An 18783-nucleotide genomic window follows, 5' to 3' on the forward strand; every position below is an offset into this window, starting at 1 on the left:
CTTCTGTCATCCCACTGCCATTGGTACTAGTCCAGACCTTCTGTCATCCCACTGCCATTGGTACTAGTCCAGACTTTCTGTCATCCCATTGCCATTGGTACTAGTCCAGATCTTCTGTCATCCCATTGCCATTGGTACTAGTCCAGATCTTCTGTCATCCCATTGCCTTTGGTACTAGTCCAGACCTTCTGTCATCCCACTGCCATTGGTACTAGTCCAGACCTTCTGTCATCCCACTGCCATTGGTACTAGTCCAGACCTTCTGTCATCCCATTGCCATTGGTACTAGTCCAGACCTTCTGTCATCCCATTGCCATTGGTACTAGTCCAGACCTTCTGTCATCCCACTGCCATTGGTACTAGTCCAGACCTTCTGTCATCCCACTGCCATTGGTACTAGTCCTTCTGTCATCCCACTGCCTTTGGTACTAGTCCAGACCTTCTGTCATCCCACTGCCATTGGTACTAGTCCAGACTTTCTGTCATCCCATTGCCATTGGTACTAGTCCAGACCTTCTGTCATCCCACTGCCATTGGTACTAGTCCAGATCTTCTGTCATCCCACTGCCATTGGTACTAGTCCAGACCTTCTGTCATCCCATTGCCATTGGTACTAGTCCAGACCTTCTGTCATCCCACTGCCATTGGTACTAGTCCAGACCTTCTGTCATCCCATTGCCATTGGTACTAGTCCAGATCTTCTGTCATCCCATTGCCATTGGTACTAGTCCTTCTGTCATCCCATTGCCATTGGTACTAGTCCAGACCTTCTGTCATCCCATTGCCATTGGTACTAGTCCTTCTGTCATCCCATTGCCATTGGTACTAGTCCAGACCTTCTGTCATCCCATTGCCATTGGTACTAGTCCAGATCTTCTGTCATCCCATTGCCTTTGGTACTAGTCCAGACTTTCTGTCATCCCACTGCCATTGGTACTAGTCCTTCTGTCATCCCACTGCCATTGGTACTAGTCCAGACCTTCTGTCATCCCATTGCCATTGGTACTAGTCCAGACTTTCTGTCATCCCACTGCCATTGGTACTAGTCCAGACCTTCTGTCATCCCACTGCCATTGGTACTAGTCCAGACCTTCTGTCATCCCACTGCCATTGGTACTAGTCCAGACCTTCTGTCATCCCACTGCCATTGGTACTAGTCCAGACCTTCTGTCATCCCACTGCCATTGGTACTAGTCCAGACCTTCTGTCATCCCACTGCCATTGGTACTAGTCCATACCAAAGCCTTATGTCTATCCCACTGGAGGACTCAGCACTTGGAAAGATACTTAGCTCATAGGCAGAACCATAGAATTAGAAGGAACAATGGCTAGTTATACAATATTTCTGTTGGCTGTTTGGTCTGTGTACTTGTTCTCCATCAATTGTTTCTGGAGACAGAGATCACTTAACTCATAGCAGGCAGAACAACAGCTAATTGATCTGTGTTTGTTTGTGTTCCAGTGGGAGACTAGCTACTCTGGCCTGGCTCTGCGGCGGTCCTGCTCCCTGCCTGAGGAGCTCCATGGTCGGGTGGAGGCTGCTCTGCTCACCCTGCGGCAGAGGGGTTGTTTCCTGAGGGACCTGGTGAAGGTGAGGGACCGAGACGTCTTCACCGCCGTGTCCCGGGTGCTGCTGGGTCAGCCAGGAACCACCTACCGCTACCTGGACACGCGGCTCTTCACCATCCCCTGGCACACAGACGAGCAGAGAGGGACCTGCTGCGACCCAGACCTCAGTGCCGCCTGCAAAGCACTCTGGGAGCTCAACTGCTTCTTCTGCTCTGATGTCGGAGACAGGAAGGAGGGGGATGTTTTCAAGCAGTGCAGGAAAGAGTTCGTTGGTGCTATAGAGTCTAAACCCAGTGTAGAAGGAGACACGGAGTCTAAAGATAGCGAGGAGTCCAAACCCAGTGACGATGGAGGAGACTCGGAATCCAAGCAGAGTGAGGAGGGAGAGACTGAGTCAAAGCACAGTGACGATTGGGACATAGAGTCAAAACACAGTGAAGAAGAAGGCCCATCGTCCAAACAGGATGCAGCATGGGAGTCAAGACACGGCGACGAGATGGGAGACATGAAGACTAAACAAACTGAACTGGGTAGCCCAACGGGGTCAAAACAACACAGTGAGGAAAAACACACAGACTGGAAGCATAGGCCAGCTGGCAGCACAGAGACAGAGACCACAGGTCTAGGCCCTCAGGAGAAGCCTGTGGCTGAGCTAAAACACAGTCTCTCTGGGTACCACATTGAAGATGAGGAGGATGAAGACCAGCAGAGTGGCCAGGGATGCTCTAACTTCAACCCTGCTAAGACATCCTGTCCTGGCCCGGCCCAGTTCAACGTCACCCTGCTCAACTACATGGACCCAGCAGCTATGAGCCAGCTGAAAGAAGAGCCGTATTATGGGATGGGCAAGATGGCTGTGGGCTGGCACCATGATGAGAACCTGGTCAGCCTATCACCTGTGGCTGTCTACAGCTACAGCTGTCATGACGACGACAAAGGTGAGGGTCAAAGGTCATACAGTATAGTTGTTGTATATCACTGTCAGTAGTGGTGGATCCCTGTCAAACTAGACCCAAACTTCCTCAAAAACACCCTTCAGTCTCACTTGTTATCCCATTTTTATCACTCCACCCACAACCCCTTAGAAGTAGCTATTTTCTTCTCCACTGTGATGTCATTTTGAGCTACTATCGCTATCAGATGCAGCTAACAGCTAACGTTGTGTATGTGGCCCTACAGCAGCTCACTTCCAACAGCTATACAGCATTTATCTCAGACACGGCCTCCAGTGAGCCAGCCATCAGATCTATCAGCCTGATAGTGTCAGGGCATTATCAAATGTCATCACGGGCTGCCTCTGTTCTGTTCTGACAGGCTGGGATGCCTTATCGCTAGCAGGGCCAGGGAGTGAGGGAAGATCATCAACACACTCTCTGGGACACATTCAGGGGCTAAACACATGCTGAACGGCACACTACAAAACTCCAACAACTCGCCCAGCCTTATCGCTCAACGATCTGATCTAAGTCATTTCCTCCAGAAATGATCACTGTGTAATTATCTGATATGGAATAATGAGTGTCTGCTTTGATTACTGGTTCTAGACTGTACAGCAGTATTGAGGCAGTGTTTAGCCTAGATGTTCTATCATAGTGGGTCTCGGCCTGATTTTATAGGGCTGATATGAGTGTATCATTTTTGATGGAGTTCATTGCTATTGAATCAGTGATCGTCTAACAAAATTCTGATTGATCGAACATGATCATATTTTAAAATCAAATATTTACTCTGTTTTACTACCAAGGTGCACATTCCCCTTTCACATGACAACACGGTGTACAACCCATATCTCAGCCGCCTTTGCAGCGGGCCGACATCATTTCAGAGGGATTGGCTAAACAGAACCACCTGCTGTAGAGTAAAAGTCTGTGGAGATGATTTGTTTTGACCCATCTGACCCTTGACCCCTGGGAACGCTGGCTTCAAACAGCACAGGACCGACCGGCCGGGGCTGTAGTCTAGGTAGACTGTTCTATCTGCAGCTGTGCCTTTCCAAACTGACCCCATAGCACCAGACTTCACAGGCAAACCTGACAAAAGCTTAGCAGCACTGCTCGCTAACCCCGCTGTGCATTACTCAAGAAATGCTATGTTCACTTTGGGCCAGATCGTTCTGAATTCTCCCAGAACCACAGAGATGGAATTGTTACCATGCGGAATGTTGTTTTTTTACGAGGGGGCCCATGTTTTTTACATTGTTCTCGGCTGCGCCGCAGACAAAGCCCCTCTCTCTCTTTCTCAACTCAATAATTGAGCTGTTTTGCATCCCACAGTCTGGTACGTACAGTAACCAGTAACCATCTAAGCATGTTTATTTGCACGACACCTGTCTTTCTTTGACACGCTTACTTTTCATGTCAGGTCTGGGAGAAGTCTAGTATTTGTCTCTTTTTCCCAAGGCTCTGTCTCTGGTGTTTCAGAATGGTTTTATTTAGGGTCACCCAGCTGCTCTGATCCGGAGGTATCTGGCTTGGCAGTGGAGTGTTTCCCGGCTGGAAAGACCACAATGCTCTTTACTCCAGCTCCAACACCATTCCCATCCTGGGTCCTTTAGGAGCAGTGTCATTAACAGCTCTCTCAGAAAGCACTGGCTGGAAATTAAGTTACTATTTATCCTCTGCTGAGCAAAGGAAAAGGCCTGATTTGCCGTGGGGCTGAGAGAGGTCCAGGAAGACGTTAGTATTGATTTATGCTGAAGGGTGTGGACCTAACAGGGGCTGGGTAGATCTTGTTTTCTCACCGTGCCTCGGATGGAGGACAGACAGGGAGAGGCTGGGGGAGAGGCTCAGAGACTGGCTATGGGAGGAGAATAGTCCCCACTACCCTGTCTGTCTGCTGCCCCTACACACACTAGCTACCTAACATCAAATACTTTCATTAAAAAGGCTGTCCTCTTGTACAGAAACTGTGATAAAGACACAAGTTGTACTGAGATATAATGTAACAATATGCCCTGTCTCCTATTGTATATTTGGTTCTGATCTGACTGACCTAAGTGGTGGGATTGTTTGTGTTTAGCAGGTGTGAGCTCGGAGGAGGGTCCTGCGGAGAAGGGCTGCTGGAGGATTGGTCTAAAGGTGGCCTGGGACATCCACACCCCTGGACTGACCCTCCCACTGCAGTCCGGAGACTCCTACTACCTGAGAGGTACTAGAGCATGCATACCACTCCTTCTACATGACATCTCTAGTCTGTGTGAGATTTACACTTGATGTTCTAGTGTGTTTGGTTTACTGTGTCCCTACTGACCCATAGAAGCAGGATGCTCTCTAGACTCTCTCTTTCTCTCTCTTTTCTCCCTTTTTTCTCTCTCTTTTTTCTCTCTCTCTATTTCTCGCTCTCTCATCATTGTGTTAGTCTGAACCCAACCCGACCAGACGCCCTGTTCCGTTCTGTTCCGCATGTAGCTCGGACTCTGGCCTGCTTGTGTATCTGTAACCCTAAGGTTCCATGTAATTGCATGCATTAGAGAGGTTAAGAAAACCAAATGTTATTTTATGAAGTCCTGTGACCCAGTGCTGTGGCAGCGGTGCTGGTGGTGTCTCTATGGAGTGGAGAGGACAGGCAGCGGGCCATGAGGGTGTAAATCAGACCTTAATGCTGATGGCTACAGCAGATGCCTTCCCCTTTCATCTCTGCCTGCTGGGTCGGGCTGCTCTTAGCTTCTACAATACAGGACAAGGCTACACGGCTATTATTGGCTACCACTAGCTTCCCCATCACAGCAGCACGCCATGTCCCACACTGTGTATGGGTTAGGACCTCCAAGACATCATTATGTGTATTTGTCTGGGATCGTTGGTGAAATATGACTGCATAGTTTTTTTGGACACATACGAACAGACACAAAGACACAGGCGAGAACATGTTCTACCTCATATTCTACCTCCAACCAGGTTGATTTGGGTAGAAACCATGAGTTGGAGTGACCTCACGGGACATAACCCAGACAGGATGGGATTTGTCACTTTCAGTCCAGGTATGATACCAGAGTGATGGGCTGCTCTAGAAACACCATTGTAATTGGACCTGACTGAACTGGATCAATGGGGATTTATGTTCCAGTTTGGAAGATCCCTACAGGATCACTATGATACTGTAGCAGCTCACACAGTCAGTCTGTCTCACTCCTACACACCTGGATCAGGTGCACATTACAGTCGCTTACTACTGTAATCAACCAAGACTACATTCAAGAAACTAGTCCACTCAGTGTTTCATTGGAGGTTATAGCATGCCTCAACAAGGGACAGAAATAAAAGCTAGCTTTGGGATGCCTGTTGACTAGTGGCTTTCTGGTGTTTTTTTTAGGTTTTATTATTTTTAAAATGTTGTCGTAGAAAATTAAGAAAAATATACAGGATTGTTATTTTAAAACGAGGACATTAAAGACCTAGATAGACTACATGCAAATGTTTAAAATATAATATGCTATAGGCAGGCCCTCTTTTGGCAGTTGCTCTTCTGTTGACGCCTTCTTGTGTGATCAGCTGATTTGAGGTTAGCCCCTTTTTCTCCCCAATTTCGTGATATCCAATTGGTAGTTACAGTCTTGTCCCCTCCCACCATCGCTGCAACTCCCGTACGGACTCGGAGAGGCGAAGGTTGAGAGCCATGCGTCCTCCGAAACAGGACCCCGCCAAGCCACACTGCTTCTTGACACACTGCTCGCTTAACCCGGAAGCCAGCCGGACCAATGTGTCGGAGGAAAGCTGGGCCCGGCCCGACACAAGGAGTCGCTAGAGAGCAATGGGACATCCCAGACGGCCAAACCATCCCCTAGGCTGGGCCAATTGTGCACCGCCTCATGGGTCTCCCGGTCGCTGCCGGCTGCGACGCAGCCCGGGATGGAACCTGGGTCTGTAGTGACGCCTCTAGACCGTTGCGCCACTCGGGAGCCCCCTGGCTTTGTGGTGTTTTGATAAGCAACGGGCCTGTGTACCTTCACGGACACCATCATTCCTTTTTAGCACCGTTAGTCAGTGACTCAACCTCTGAACTGTTAATGTTGTGTGTGTCTGTGTTTGTAATATGTGTGTGCAAATTTAATCAGCCGTTATTTCCACCCAAATGGAATTTCAGTGGTTAAAAAAGAACAATGCAAGTCTGACACCGAGCCTGTTGGGTAATAAGATTTCCAGCTCCCAACTCACGAGGGACCTGAGAAAGAGTTGACCCAATATATTTAAAAGCCTGCTGCTTCCTGGAAAAAAGAAGGGGACAAGTGGCAACAGATGAGGGGGTAGAGAAAGAAAGATAAATATTTATTACAGAAATCGAGTTTGTCCCCCCAGTGCCATCAGACTGTGGAGGACCAGATTGATGGAGATCATTTATTATTGGATATAAACTGTTTTAAAGACGGGAGTCATTCCCCCCAGAGACCTTCACAATCTCATCAGAGGATAACACAGAACAGTGGGGGAACTTGTTTTGTTTGTCATGCTCTTTTTCAGTTTTTTTCCCTCACTACCTCATAATAATATCTATCTTCCTAAAGCACTTCACTGTTTGACTTTCAAATCAAAGGCATTAGCCAGCCACACTGCTCAAGGCGGGGTGTAAATATGCACATGTGCTGTGAGTGACAGCTCTGTAATGGCTAAATTAAGGATTTGTTGTGGAGCAAATAATAACAGAGCTGGGCGACATCTAAACACACAAACAAGCTCGTGGACTGACGGGACTGATACACTAGAAACAGCAGTTGGGATCGGATCAGGATCTTTGTTTAATGGATAAATGTTTGTTGATATGAGACCTCCATCATGATGGATTGAATGAGATCTGACAGTGTTTGTTCAATGAAGTAGAATAATGCTCACATTTCACTGATCCTGCTGGTGGACAGAGATTGGTAGATAGAGGACCTGGCAGTCTATTTAGTTGGTGTGGAGCAGCGAATGTTTTTTTTTATGGTTCCTCAATAAATGAATGCTAGAACATTGGTGTCCAGGATTAGCTATTTGTATCTAGCCTCTTAATAACTGCATAACGCTGCAAGATAGACACATGTTCATTATAGTCATACTGAGTTGTTGATGCAATTGTTCACCATCTTGCTATATCCTCCAGAGACGCACAGGGCCTGTTGCATTTATTCACATAATAATGGAGTCAGATTGATAAATGTAGTTTATTATTATTCAACATAGTTTCCACCTACGTAATGGTGTTCCCTAATGAATACACCCATGCTCTAACCTGTCCTGAACCACTGACACCTTTAAACAGGTCACTTTTCAGTGAACGGTGGTACGCTTGAGAGGATGTACTGTTGCACTGTTAACAATCTAATGGCCAACACTTAACATGTTTGTGAAAATAAGTAGATCATTAGCAGAAATATTAGCATTTCTGGAGAGAAATAAATGAAAACACCCCCGAAACGGGATAAACCAGTTAATGAGAGGTGTTGCAACTTGTGGCTAAAGCTGGAACTAGGCCATCACACCCTTACCTAAGAAGCCAGTTTAACAACAGTGGTGGTGAGCGACTTACAGGCACAATTAGGATTGTGGAGGATTTTTTGACAGATTTTTCACGTAGACTCTGGTGATAACCAGACTCTGGCATCTGTGCTCTTATATAATAGAAGGCGTTGACGTTTGATAGGATTAGCGATAGCATTGTTAGGTTAGCAGGAAACGTTCTGTTTGAGTGGGGAGAAATGGTCCGACAAGGTGATAACTCAGGCACATCATAACAAAGAGACAAACGTTATTAAACAGACATTTCAATTGTATTTTCCATCTTCATTCCACTAGTGGACAAGTGTGGTGTGGTGTCTCGTGTCCTAACAAAGGTTAAAACACAATGAAAACATTTGGCATTTGTGTAGGCCTATATTCATAGTAAATTGTTGTGAACATCATTGATGTGTAGGCCTATATTCATAGTAAATTGTTGTGAACATCATTGATGTGTAGGCCTATATTTATAGTAAATTGTTGTAACATTATTGATGTGTAGGCCTATATTCATAGTAAATTGTTGTGAACATCATTGATGTGTAGGCCTATATTCATAGTAAATTGTTGTGAACATTATTGATGTGTAGGCCTATATTCATAGTAAATTGTTGTGAACATTATTGATGTGTAGGCCTATATTCATAGTAAATTGATGTGAACATTGTTGATGTGTAGGCCTATATTCATAGTAAATTGTTGTGAACATCATTGATGTGTAGGCCTATATTCATAGTAAATTGTTGTGAACATTATTGATGTGTAGGCCTATATTCATAGTAAATTGTTGTAACATTATTGATGTGTAGGCCTATATTCATAGTAAATTGTTGTGAACATCATTGATGTGTAGGCCTATATTCATAGTAAATTGTTGTAACATTATTGATGTGTAGGCCTATATTCATAGTAAATTGTTGTGAACATCATTGATGTGTAGGCCTATATTCATAGTAAATTGTTGTGAACATCATTGATGTGTAGGCCTATATTCATAGTAAATTGTTGTGAACATCATTGATGTGTAGGCCTATATTCATAGTAAATTGTTGTGAACATCATTGATGTGTAGGCCTATATTCATAGTAAATTGTTGTGAACATCATTGATGTGTAGGCCTATATTCATAGTAAATTGTTGTGAACATCATTGCCTCTTAATATTTGGGATAGTTGACTGGTGTTGGTTGTGTGGTGACTGTGGATTGTCCTCCTCTGTCCCCAGATGACCTGAACAGGACCCATCAGCACTGTGTTCTGGCAGGAGACTCAGCCCGCTTCAGCTCTACACACAGAGTGGCGGAGGTGAGGGGGCCTGGGGTACACTGGGGGCTTGGAGACCCTGGCCTGATTCTAATAATGATTGGTTTATTTTATAGGATACCATATATTCCATGACCTTTCTTTAACAGATTCTACCTTCTATTCTAGAATTCCAAGAGGCCTTTATGCTCCCAGAATACATGCATTATCTCCCAACCTTTTTGACGGTCTGTCCTCACAGTGTTCCACCGGGACCCTGGACTACATCCAGTCTCGCTGCCGGGAGGCCCTGTCTAACCTGAGCACAGACCCAGAAACAGGGACCCACAGCCTGCTCTCCCTGCTGCCAGCTACCCTGCAAGGCTACGAGGAGATACACAACGAGGTGGGTGTGTGTGACTGTGTGTGACTAACTTTTGGGGTTCTACGATAGGCCTAACTTTGTGTCCTACCTACACTCTTAGAAAAATATGTGCTATCTAGAACCTAAAAGGGTTATTTGGCTGTCCCCATAGGATAACCCTTGAAGAACCCTTTTTAGTTCCAGGTAGAACCCTTTTGGTTCCAGGTAGAACCCTTTTGAGTTCTGTTTACACAGAGGGTTCTACATGGAACCCAAAAGAGTTCTACCTGGAACCAAAAAGGGTTATCCTATGGAGACAGCCAAAGAACCCTTTTGGAACCCTCATTCAAGGAAAGGGTAGTTGTGTATAATCTTTCCCTTTCTACTTTCAGTCACATCTTGTTAACCAGGTTTAAGGCCCTTCCATAGGAAAATAAAGAGGTTGTCAACATTTAAGTTGACATCATTCATAGCTACCGTGGGTATTTATGTTATGGGAGAAATATTTCATAAGTCCCGAGATCATGGCCTCTTTCACACAGAACAATCAGTGAATCTGGCTCCGGGGCCCTAAGACCCTATGGGGGCCGTTCACGCTTTACAGTGGCAGCTTGCTCAATACAGCCTTCTGCAGCCCAGCCTGCCCCTGACTGCCAGGGGCTAATGGTTAAAATAGCACTTCACCTCTCCCCTCCGCTCCCCTCTGTATGTGTTATCCTCACTACTCCCAGGTAACCACAGCAGCGGGCCGAGTCAGGAACCACACGGGACGCCATGACAGATGAGCTTGGCGTGAGGTTGTTTAAAGGTTGTAGCCAGTATTAATTATTCAGACAATATGAGAGAGCGAGAGAGAGAGAGAGAGAGAGAGACAGAGAGAGAGGTATAGAGAGAGGGAGAGGCCTAGCCAACACCTGGTCTCCATCGCAGAGAGAGCGAACACCTGCTCACAGCGCAGCACCACAGGATTACCCAGTGTAGGCCTGGCTGGGGGGCGCACACCGTTTATTTAGGAAAACAGGAGGCTATTTATAAAAGTCTGGAAGAGGAGGGGAGAGAGCTCTCTCTCGGGGGCCTGGCCCCGCTCTACTCTACCTGGCGTCCCCAGGACCACGATGATGGATTGGGCCATTTGTTCTGAGTTGCCCATGAGGGCAGAACACCCACTTAAATGATGTATTGTTGGCAGAGTTATTTATTATGACGGCTAGTTTTGGCGGTTAGCGGGCGCATATTGCATGGTTCGTGTTGACATGGACGACCATAGAGCGAACAAGCAGAGGCTCGTCAGACAGGCTGACCTGACCAACACCTTATGGGCATTTCCTTAAAAAGTGATAAACAGGAGATCGACCGGCTGGCTGCCTGGCTGATGCTGATGTACTGTGTGTCGTGTATGCTTAGAGGGGGTCGTTTGGGTAGGGATAGAGGGGGGAAGGGGGGTGTTTAGGGTTGTGATGGTTATGAAGCTGAACGTCGGCCATCTGAGGAACGTGTGTTCAGGGAGATGGGGAGAATGTTAGTAGCCAGAGGAGGGAGTTGAAGCAAGGGTTGATGGGTAGAGAACAGCACCTGGCATAGCAGAGAGAGAGACCATTTTCTAGCTGATTCTAGGCCCTTCTGGCCTCTCTACTCTAATCTTCCTGTCTGTGTGTTGGAACGGTGGAACGAACAGGGGGCTAGCATCACATCCCATCGCCACGCGGTCCTTTCTGTGTGTTGGAACGGTGGAACGAACAGGGGGCTAGCATCACATCCCATCGCCACGCGGTCCTGTCTGTGTGTTGGAAAGGTGGAACGAACAGGGGGCTAGCATCACATCCCATCGCCACGCGGTCCTGTCTGTGCGTTGGAACGGTGGAACGAACAGGGGGCTAGCATCACATCCCATCGCCACGCGGTCCTGTCTGTGCGTTGGAACGGTGGAACGAACAGGGGGCTAGCATCACATCCCATCGCCACGCGGTCCTGTCTGTGCGTTGGAACGGTGGAACGAACAGGGGGCTAGCATCCCATCCCATCGCCACGCGGTCCTGTCTGTGCGTTGGAACGGTGGAATGAACAGGGGGCTAGCATCACATCCCATCGCCACGCGGTCCTGTCTGTGCGTTGGAACGGTGGAACGAACAGGGGGCTAGCATCACATCCCATCGCCACGCGGTCCTGTCTGTGCGTTGGAACGGTGGAACGAACAGGGGGCTAGCATCACATCCCATCGCCACGCGGCCCTGTCTGTGCGTTGGAACGGTGGAACGAACAGGGGGCTAGCATCACATCCCATCGCCACGCGGTCCTGTCTATGCGTTGGAACGGTGGAACGAACAGGGGGCTAGCATCACATCCCATCGCCACGCGGTCCTGTCTGTGCGTTGGAACGGTGGAACGAACAGGGGGCTAGCATCACATCCCATCGCCACGCGGTCCTGTCTGTGTGTTGGAACGGTGGAACGAACAGGGGGCTAGCATCACATCCCATCGCCACGCGGTCCTGTCTGTGTGTTGGAACGGTGGAACGAACAGGGGGCTAGCATCACATCCCATCGCCACGCGGTCCTGTCTGTGTGTTGGAACGGTGGAACGAACAGGGGGCTAGCATCACATCCCATCGCCACGCGGTCCTGTCTGTGTGTTGGAACGGTGGAACGAACAGGGGGCTAGCATCACATCCCATCGCCACGCGGTCCTGTCTGTGTGTTGGAACGGTGGAACGAACAGGGGGCTAGCATCACATCCCATCGCCACGCGGCCCTGTCTGTGTGTTGGAACGGTGGAACGAACAGGGGGCTAGCATCACATCCCATCGCCACGCGGTCCTGTCTGTGTGTTGTAACGGTGGAACGAACAGGGGGCTAGCATCACATCCCATCGCCACGCGGTCCTGTCTGTGTGTTGGAACGGTGGAACGAACAGGGGGCTAGCATCACATCCCATCGCCACGCGGTCCTGTCTGTGTGTTGGAACGGTGGAACGAACAGGGGGCTAGCATCGCATCCCATCGCCACGCGGTCCTGTCTGTGTGTTGGAACGGTGGAACGAACAGGGGGCTAGCATCGCATCCCATCGCCACGCGGCCCTGTCTGTGTGTTGGAACGGTGGAACGAACAGGGGGCTAGCATCGCATCCCATCGCCACGCGGTCCTGTCTGTGTGTTGGAACGGTGGAACGAACAGGGGGCTAGCATCGCATCCCATCGCCACGCGGTCCTGTCTGTGTGTTGGAACGGTGGAACGAACAGGGGGCTAGCATCGCATCCCATCGCCACGCGGTCCTGTCTGTGTGTTGGAACGGTGGAACGAACAGGTGGCTAGCATCTCATCCCATCGCCACGCGGTCCTGTCTGTGTGTTGGAACGGTGGAACGAACAGGGGGCTAGCATCACATCCCATCGCCACGCGGTCCTGTCTGTGTGTTGGAACGGTGGAACGAACAGGGGGCTAGCATCACATCCCATCGCCACGCGGTCCTGTCTGTGTGTTGGAACGGTGGAACGAACAGGGGGCTAGCATCACATCCCATCGCCACGCGGTCCTGTCTGTGTGTTGGAACGGTGGAACGAACAGGGGGCTAGCATCACATCCCATCGCCACGCGGCCCTGTCTGTGTGTTGGAACGGTGGAACGAACAGGGGGCTAGCATCACATCCCATCGCCACGCGGTCCTGTCTGTGTGTTGGAACGGTGGAACGAACAGGGGGCTAGCATCACATCCCATCGCCACGCGGCCCTGTCTGTGTGTTGGAACGGTGGAACGAACAGGGGGCTAGCATCACATCCCATCGCCACGCGGTCCTGTCTGTGTGTTGGAACGGTGGAACGAACAGGGGGCTAGCATCACATCCCATCGCCACGCGGTCCTGTCTGTGTGTTGGAACGGTGGAACGAACAGGGGGCTAGCATCACATCCCATCGCCACGCGGTCCTGTCTGTGTGTTGGAACGGTGGAACGAACAGGGGGCTAGCATCACATCCCATCGCCACGCGGTCCTGTCTGTGTGTTGGAACGGTGGAACGAACAGGGGGCTAGCATCGCATCCCATCGCCACGCGGCCCTGTCTGTGTGTTGGAACGGTGGAACGAACAGGGGGCTAGCATCGCATCCCATCGCCACGCGGTCCTGTCTGTGTGTTGGAACGGTGGAACGAACAAGGGGCTAGCATCGCATCCCATCGCCACGCGGTCCTGTCTGTGTGTTGGAACGGTGGAACGAACAGGGGGCTAGCATCGCATCCCATCGCCACGCGGTCCTGTCTGTGTGTTGGAACGGTGGAACGAACAGGTGGCTAGCATCTCATCCCATCGCCACGCGGTCCTGTCTGTGTGTTGGAACGGTGGAACGAACAGGGGGCTAGCATCACATCCCATCGCCACGCGGCCCTGTCTGTGCGTTGGAACGGTGGAACGAACAGGGGGCTAGCATCGCATCCCATCGCCACGCGGTCCTGTCTGTGCGTTGGAACGGTGGAACGAACAGGGGGCTAGCATCACATCCCATCGCCACGCGGTCCTGTCTGTGCGTTGGAACGGTGGAACGAACAGGGGGCTAGCATCACATCCCATCGCCACGCGGTCCTGTCTGTGCGTTGGAACGGTGGAACGAACAGGGGGCTAGCATCACATCCCATCGCCACGCGGTCCTGTCTGTGCGTTGGAACGGTGGAACGAACAGGGGCTAGCATCACATCCCATCGCCACGCGGTCCTGTCTGTGCGTTGGAACGGTGGAACGAACAGGGGGCTAGCATCACATCCCATCGCCACGCGGTCCTGTCTGTGCGTTGGAACGGTGGAACGAACAGGGGGCTAGCATCACATCCCATCGCCACGCGGTCCTGTCTGTGCGTTGGAACGGTGGAACGAACAGGGGGCTAGCATCACATCCCATCGCCACGCGGTCCTGTCTGTGTGTTGGAACGGTGGAACGAACAGGGGGCTAGCATCACATCCCATCGCCACGCGGCCCTGTCTGTGTGTTGGAACGGTGGAACGAACAGGGGGCTAGCATCACATCCCATCGCCACGCGGCCCTGTCTGTGTGTTGGAACGGTGGAACGAACAGGGGGCTAGCATCACATCCCATCGCCACGCGGCCCTGTCTGTGTGTTGGAACGGTGGAACGAACAGGGGGCTAGCATCACATCCCATCGCCACGCGGTCCTGTCTGTGTGTTGGAACGGTGGAACGAACAGGGGGCTAGCATCGCATCGCCATGCGGTCCTGTCTGTGTGTGTGTGTGTTTGTGTGTTTGGCTTTGAAATGCTAATCCCAGACACAAACGTCTTGTCTCATTTAAAGCCATCGTGTCACTTCCCAGGTGGGTGTGTGACAGTGTGCCCTCTGGGACCCCACTAATGAAGCCTGTCCCTGCTCAATAAATATTGGAGGGAGGGACACACTAAGTAAGTCCCACATGTCTGGTTCTGCTAGTGATGGGGGAAGGTAAAGTACAAGGGTAATCAGCCAGGTCGTCCCTCTGACCTTCCTCTGTCCTGTACAGTATGTTTTCCAGGCCAGGCCTCTCTCTCCCTAGTGAGTAACAGTGTTTGTCAAGTAGCTAAAAGCCCACACCACTCTTCCTTGTGGAGTCAGAGAGTTTGTGACTTACCTGTAGGGAACCGTTTTTTCTTATCCTATTTTCAGTTGAGAAAGAATGTAATTGAAATCTGTAATTTGGAGCATATTATTGTCTATAGGCCTATAGGTGAGCAAGGACAGGTTGTGTCTGTGAGTACAGTTTGTATCTCCTCAAGGTATGTGTGTGTGTGTGTGTGTCCTTTTCTGTAAGTGTGTGTCCACGGTAGCCAAGGTGTGATGAGTGTGAAGTGTGTCCTGTACCTCTGGAGACAGGGGACAGTGCTCAGTGCTCCTGGTTGATGTGATGCAGGTCCAGGAAAGTAAACAGAAAGAGGCAGGTTGATATCGATTCGTCTCTCATCAGCTCCTACCTCGGGGGCCGCGCGGCATGGAACAGCTGGAAATTGATTGGTCAAGTCTGCTGGGGGACCACCGAGAGGTGTGGAAAAACCCTGCTTCATTAAATACTGAAAGGGACTACTTGGCTTTGACTCCTGGGTCGCCATGGTGAGTGGGAGGCTGAGCGGAGTGCTAATGTGCAGTTAGCACGTCCGTCACCTGGAGAGATGACAGGAGACACCACAGGGGAGGGGCCCCTCTCAGTCTCCCTGCTCCCAGATCCCAGAGCGGGCAAGGCAGAGGAGAATATCTAGCCTAACGATAGCGATGACTCTCTCCATCGCTCTCTCCATCTCTCTCTTCCGCTCTCTCTTTCGATCGCTCTACCTGGGCAGGTGGCATTTAGTCAGTGTTCCCCTCTCAGTAACTCACAGCCAGGCGGCTCAGGCTCCAAATGCCAGGCATCCCACAGATGCCGCAGTTGCCTGGCTTTGAGGCTGCCATCGCCATGCTCGGCGGGGGCTAGGAGTCCATGTTGGCTCAAAGCGGAGCCACAGGCTGTGTTCCCTCAGTAAAGGACAGACGGACAATCAGAGAGAGAGGGGGAGCGGAGGGTGGAGGTAGAGAAAGGACAGTCTATGTTTGTCCCCTCTCTTGCTTTGTTGTGTGTGTGTGAGCTGTACTGTTCAAGAAGGGGAGTGGAGTAGTGGAGGGTTGAAGAGCCATAAAGCCTGACATTTGTTTGAAGGGTATGTTGTATGGAGTGGTTGTGAAGGTGCTGAACTGTGCTAAGGCCCATCTACCCCCCCCCCCGTACGTGACCCAGCCCCTGCATGTCAAACCACTGTGATCAGCCCCCTTTGGATCCAAAATGGCAGACAGTTTCTCTGTATCCTGTGCCACTGCATAGCCTAGAAGGCCAGCCACTGAACAAAGGGTGAAGTGGAAATGGCTTTGTATTCTTGTCATCTTCTTCCTCTGTGTTGTGCTTATGTGTTATAGAGCTAATGTTACACTGTACCATACATCCTAATGCCTACAAGAACAATACACGGACTAGTAGTTGGAGATGAACAGTAGGTCTTGTAGTCACTTTCACATTTCATATGCAACTCTTTTGTACTCCTCACCTTGTGTTCTACAGTTGACTATGTCAAATGAAATGGTGCATGTATTGTTGGGAGGATGATACTGGAACAGTGCTTTGTAGGATGTTTTGGGGGAGGGCAACTCCGAGTGCCTTGCATTTGCATCACCGGCATTTGGGGCAATCTCTGACACACACACTTTCTCAGACAAACACACGCACACACACATCCATACACCTGGCTACGTGACGTGTCCTTGTGAGGATTAAATCAGCACTTCAAAAGAGCTGAAACACTCCCAGTGGAGGAGAGGTGAGCCGCTCTGCAGAGTAAACTGTCATTCCCCTACGGAGCGAGGGAGTAGGGGAGGAGAGGGAGGAGGAGGAGGAGAGGTGAGCTGCTCTGCAGAGTAAACTGTCATTCCCCTGCAGAGCGAGGGAGTAGGGGATGAGGAGGAGGAGGAGGAGGAGGAGGAGGAGTGAGGAGAGGTGAGCCGCTCTGCAGAGTAAACTGTCATTCCCCTACGGAGCGAGGGAGTAGGGGAGGAGAGGGAGGAGGAGGAGGAGAGGTGAGCTGCTCTGCAGAGTAAACTGTCATTCCCCTGCAGAGCGAGGGAGTAGGGGAGGAGGAGGAGGAGGAGGAGGAGTGAGGAGAGGTGAGCCGCTCTGCAGAGTAAACTGTCATTCCCCTGCAGAGCGAGGGAGTAGGGGAGGAGGATGAGGAGGAGGAGGAGGAGGAGAGGTGAGCTGCTCTGCAGAGTAAACTGTCATTCCCCTGCGGAGCGAGGGAGTAGGGGAGGAGGAAGAGGAGGAGGAGGAGGAGAGGTGAGCCGCTCTGCAGAGTAAACTGTCATTCCCCTGCGGAGCGAGGGAGTAGGGGATGAGGAGGAAGAGGAGGAGGAGGAGGAGTGAGGAGAGAGGAGAGGTGAGCCGCTCTGCAGAGTAAACGGTCATTCCCCTGCAGAGCGAGGGAGTAGGGGAGGAGGAAAGAGGAGTGAGGAGAGGGTTGAGCAATGTGGGGTATAGGCGTCTAGGGTCGGGTTGGTTTGGTTTGGGAAATGGGGGTCGAGGGGTGTATTGTGAGAGGGGTGTATTGTCTACTCTCATAGGGAGGACCATCTGTGTAAACAGACATTCTAGGAAGTCTAGACTCCAGTACACTTAATTCTCTATATATATCTGATTAGGGGAAATCCCCAACAGACAGATTTAACCTGTTATCTCCTGTCTCTCACTCCTGCTCTAAAGCACAGTAGAGGCCTTGGCGTTGATAGACGGATATACCTCCATGTCTTTGTACTTCTATGTTTTTGTACCTCCATGTTTTTGCAAGTTTGAGCTTTCCAATATTTCCATCTGGACTTCATACGGCTTGACTGATCTACCACTGCCTGTCTAGGATCTGAAGTATTCCTATAATCCTATATGGTTCCTCTACCTGACTGTACTGTGTTGTGTTGTGTTGTGTTGTGTGCAGGTGGAGTTTGAGTGGCTGAGGCAGTACTGGTTCCAGGGCCAGCGTTATACCCGGTTCTGCAGCTGGTGGGCCAGACCCATGGAGCAGCTGGAGAATGACTGGAGAGAGATGGAGCTCATGGTAAGACTGCACACTGGGACCTAGTAATAACACATACTAGTGTGTAGTAGTAAGGTTGACTGTCTACGATTGCCATTTAAGAGCCATACAAAGTCTAATCACAAAGAACTTTACTGTAACACTTCAGTTCATTCACACGCTTCTGCAGTCAGTGATTGTTAGTGTACACAGTCTCCTGTTCCAACGTGATCAGCATTCTCACAGTCAGGATCTGATGCTGATTGGCTGTATACATCTGTGTAACCTGAAATATGCCTGTGCTTGAGTTCATTGCACAAACTACACCGATAATAATCAGAGAGTGCAGGTGTGATTGTGAAATGTCTTTGTGTCACACCCCGGGTATGATATATTAAGAATGTTTGGTTCAACATGGTCTTACTCAGCTCTTCACCAAATCACAAGGGACTAGTAATTGTTCTGACACATCTTTCCATTTTCTCAGTCATTTCATTCTCATAAATGAGAGAGGATGGGTTGTTCACATTGAAGTCTGCTTAGTCACATCTGTTTACTGTACGTGTGTGTGTGTGTGTTAGTCCAATCT

At 49.9% G+C, this 18783-nt stretch overlaps 1 protein-coding gene across 3 annotated transcripts in view; it reads left to right on the forward strand.

The window, feature by feature from the left end:
- LOC115203300 (alpha-ketoglutarate-dependent dioxygenase FTO) overlaps positions 1-18783 on the forward strand; it is a 172915-nt gene that overhangs the window by 27858 nt on the left and 126274 nt on the right. For 2 of the 3 annotated variants that reach the window (XM_029767874.1, XM_029767877.1), the window contains 5 exons: positions 1463-2507; positions 4588-4716; positions 9264-9343; positions 9543-9686; positions 18117-18236. In XM_029767874.1, the coding sequence (XP_029623734.1) occupies positions 1463-2507; positions 4588-4716; positions 9264-9343; positions 9543-9686; positions 18117-18236 (1518 nt within the window). The remainder of the gene's footprint in view (positions 1-1462; positions 2508-4587; positions 4717-9263; positions 9344-9542; positions 9687-18116; positions 18237-18783) is intronic. The other variant, XM_029767876.1, reaches the window with a different exon arrangement.

This window comes from Salmo trutta, chromosome 12, assembly GCF_901001165.1.
Source record: "Salmo trutta chromosome 12, fSalTru1.1, whole genome shotgun sequence".
Taxonomy (NCBI): Eukaryota; Metazoa; Chordata; class Actinopteri; order Salmoniformes; family Salmonidae; genus Salmo; species Salmo trutta.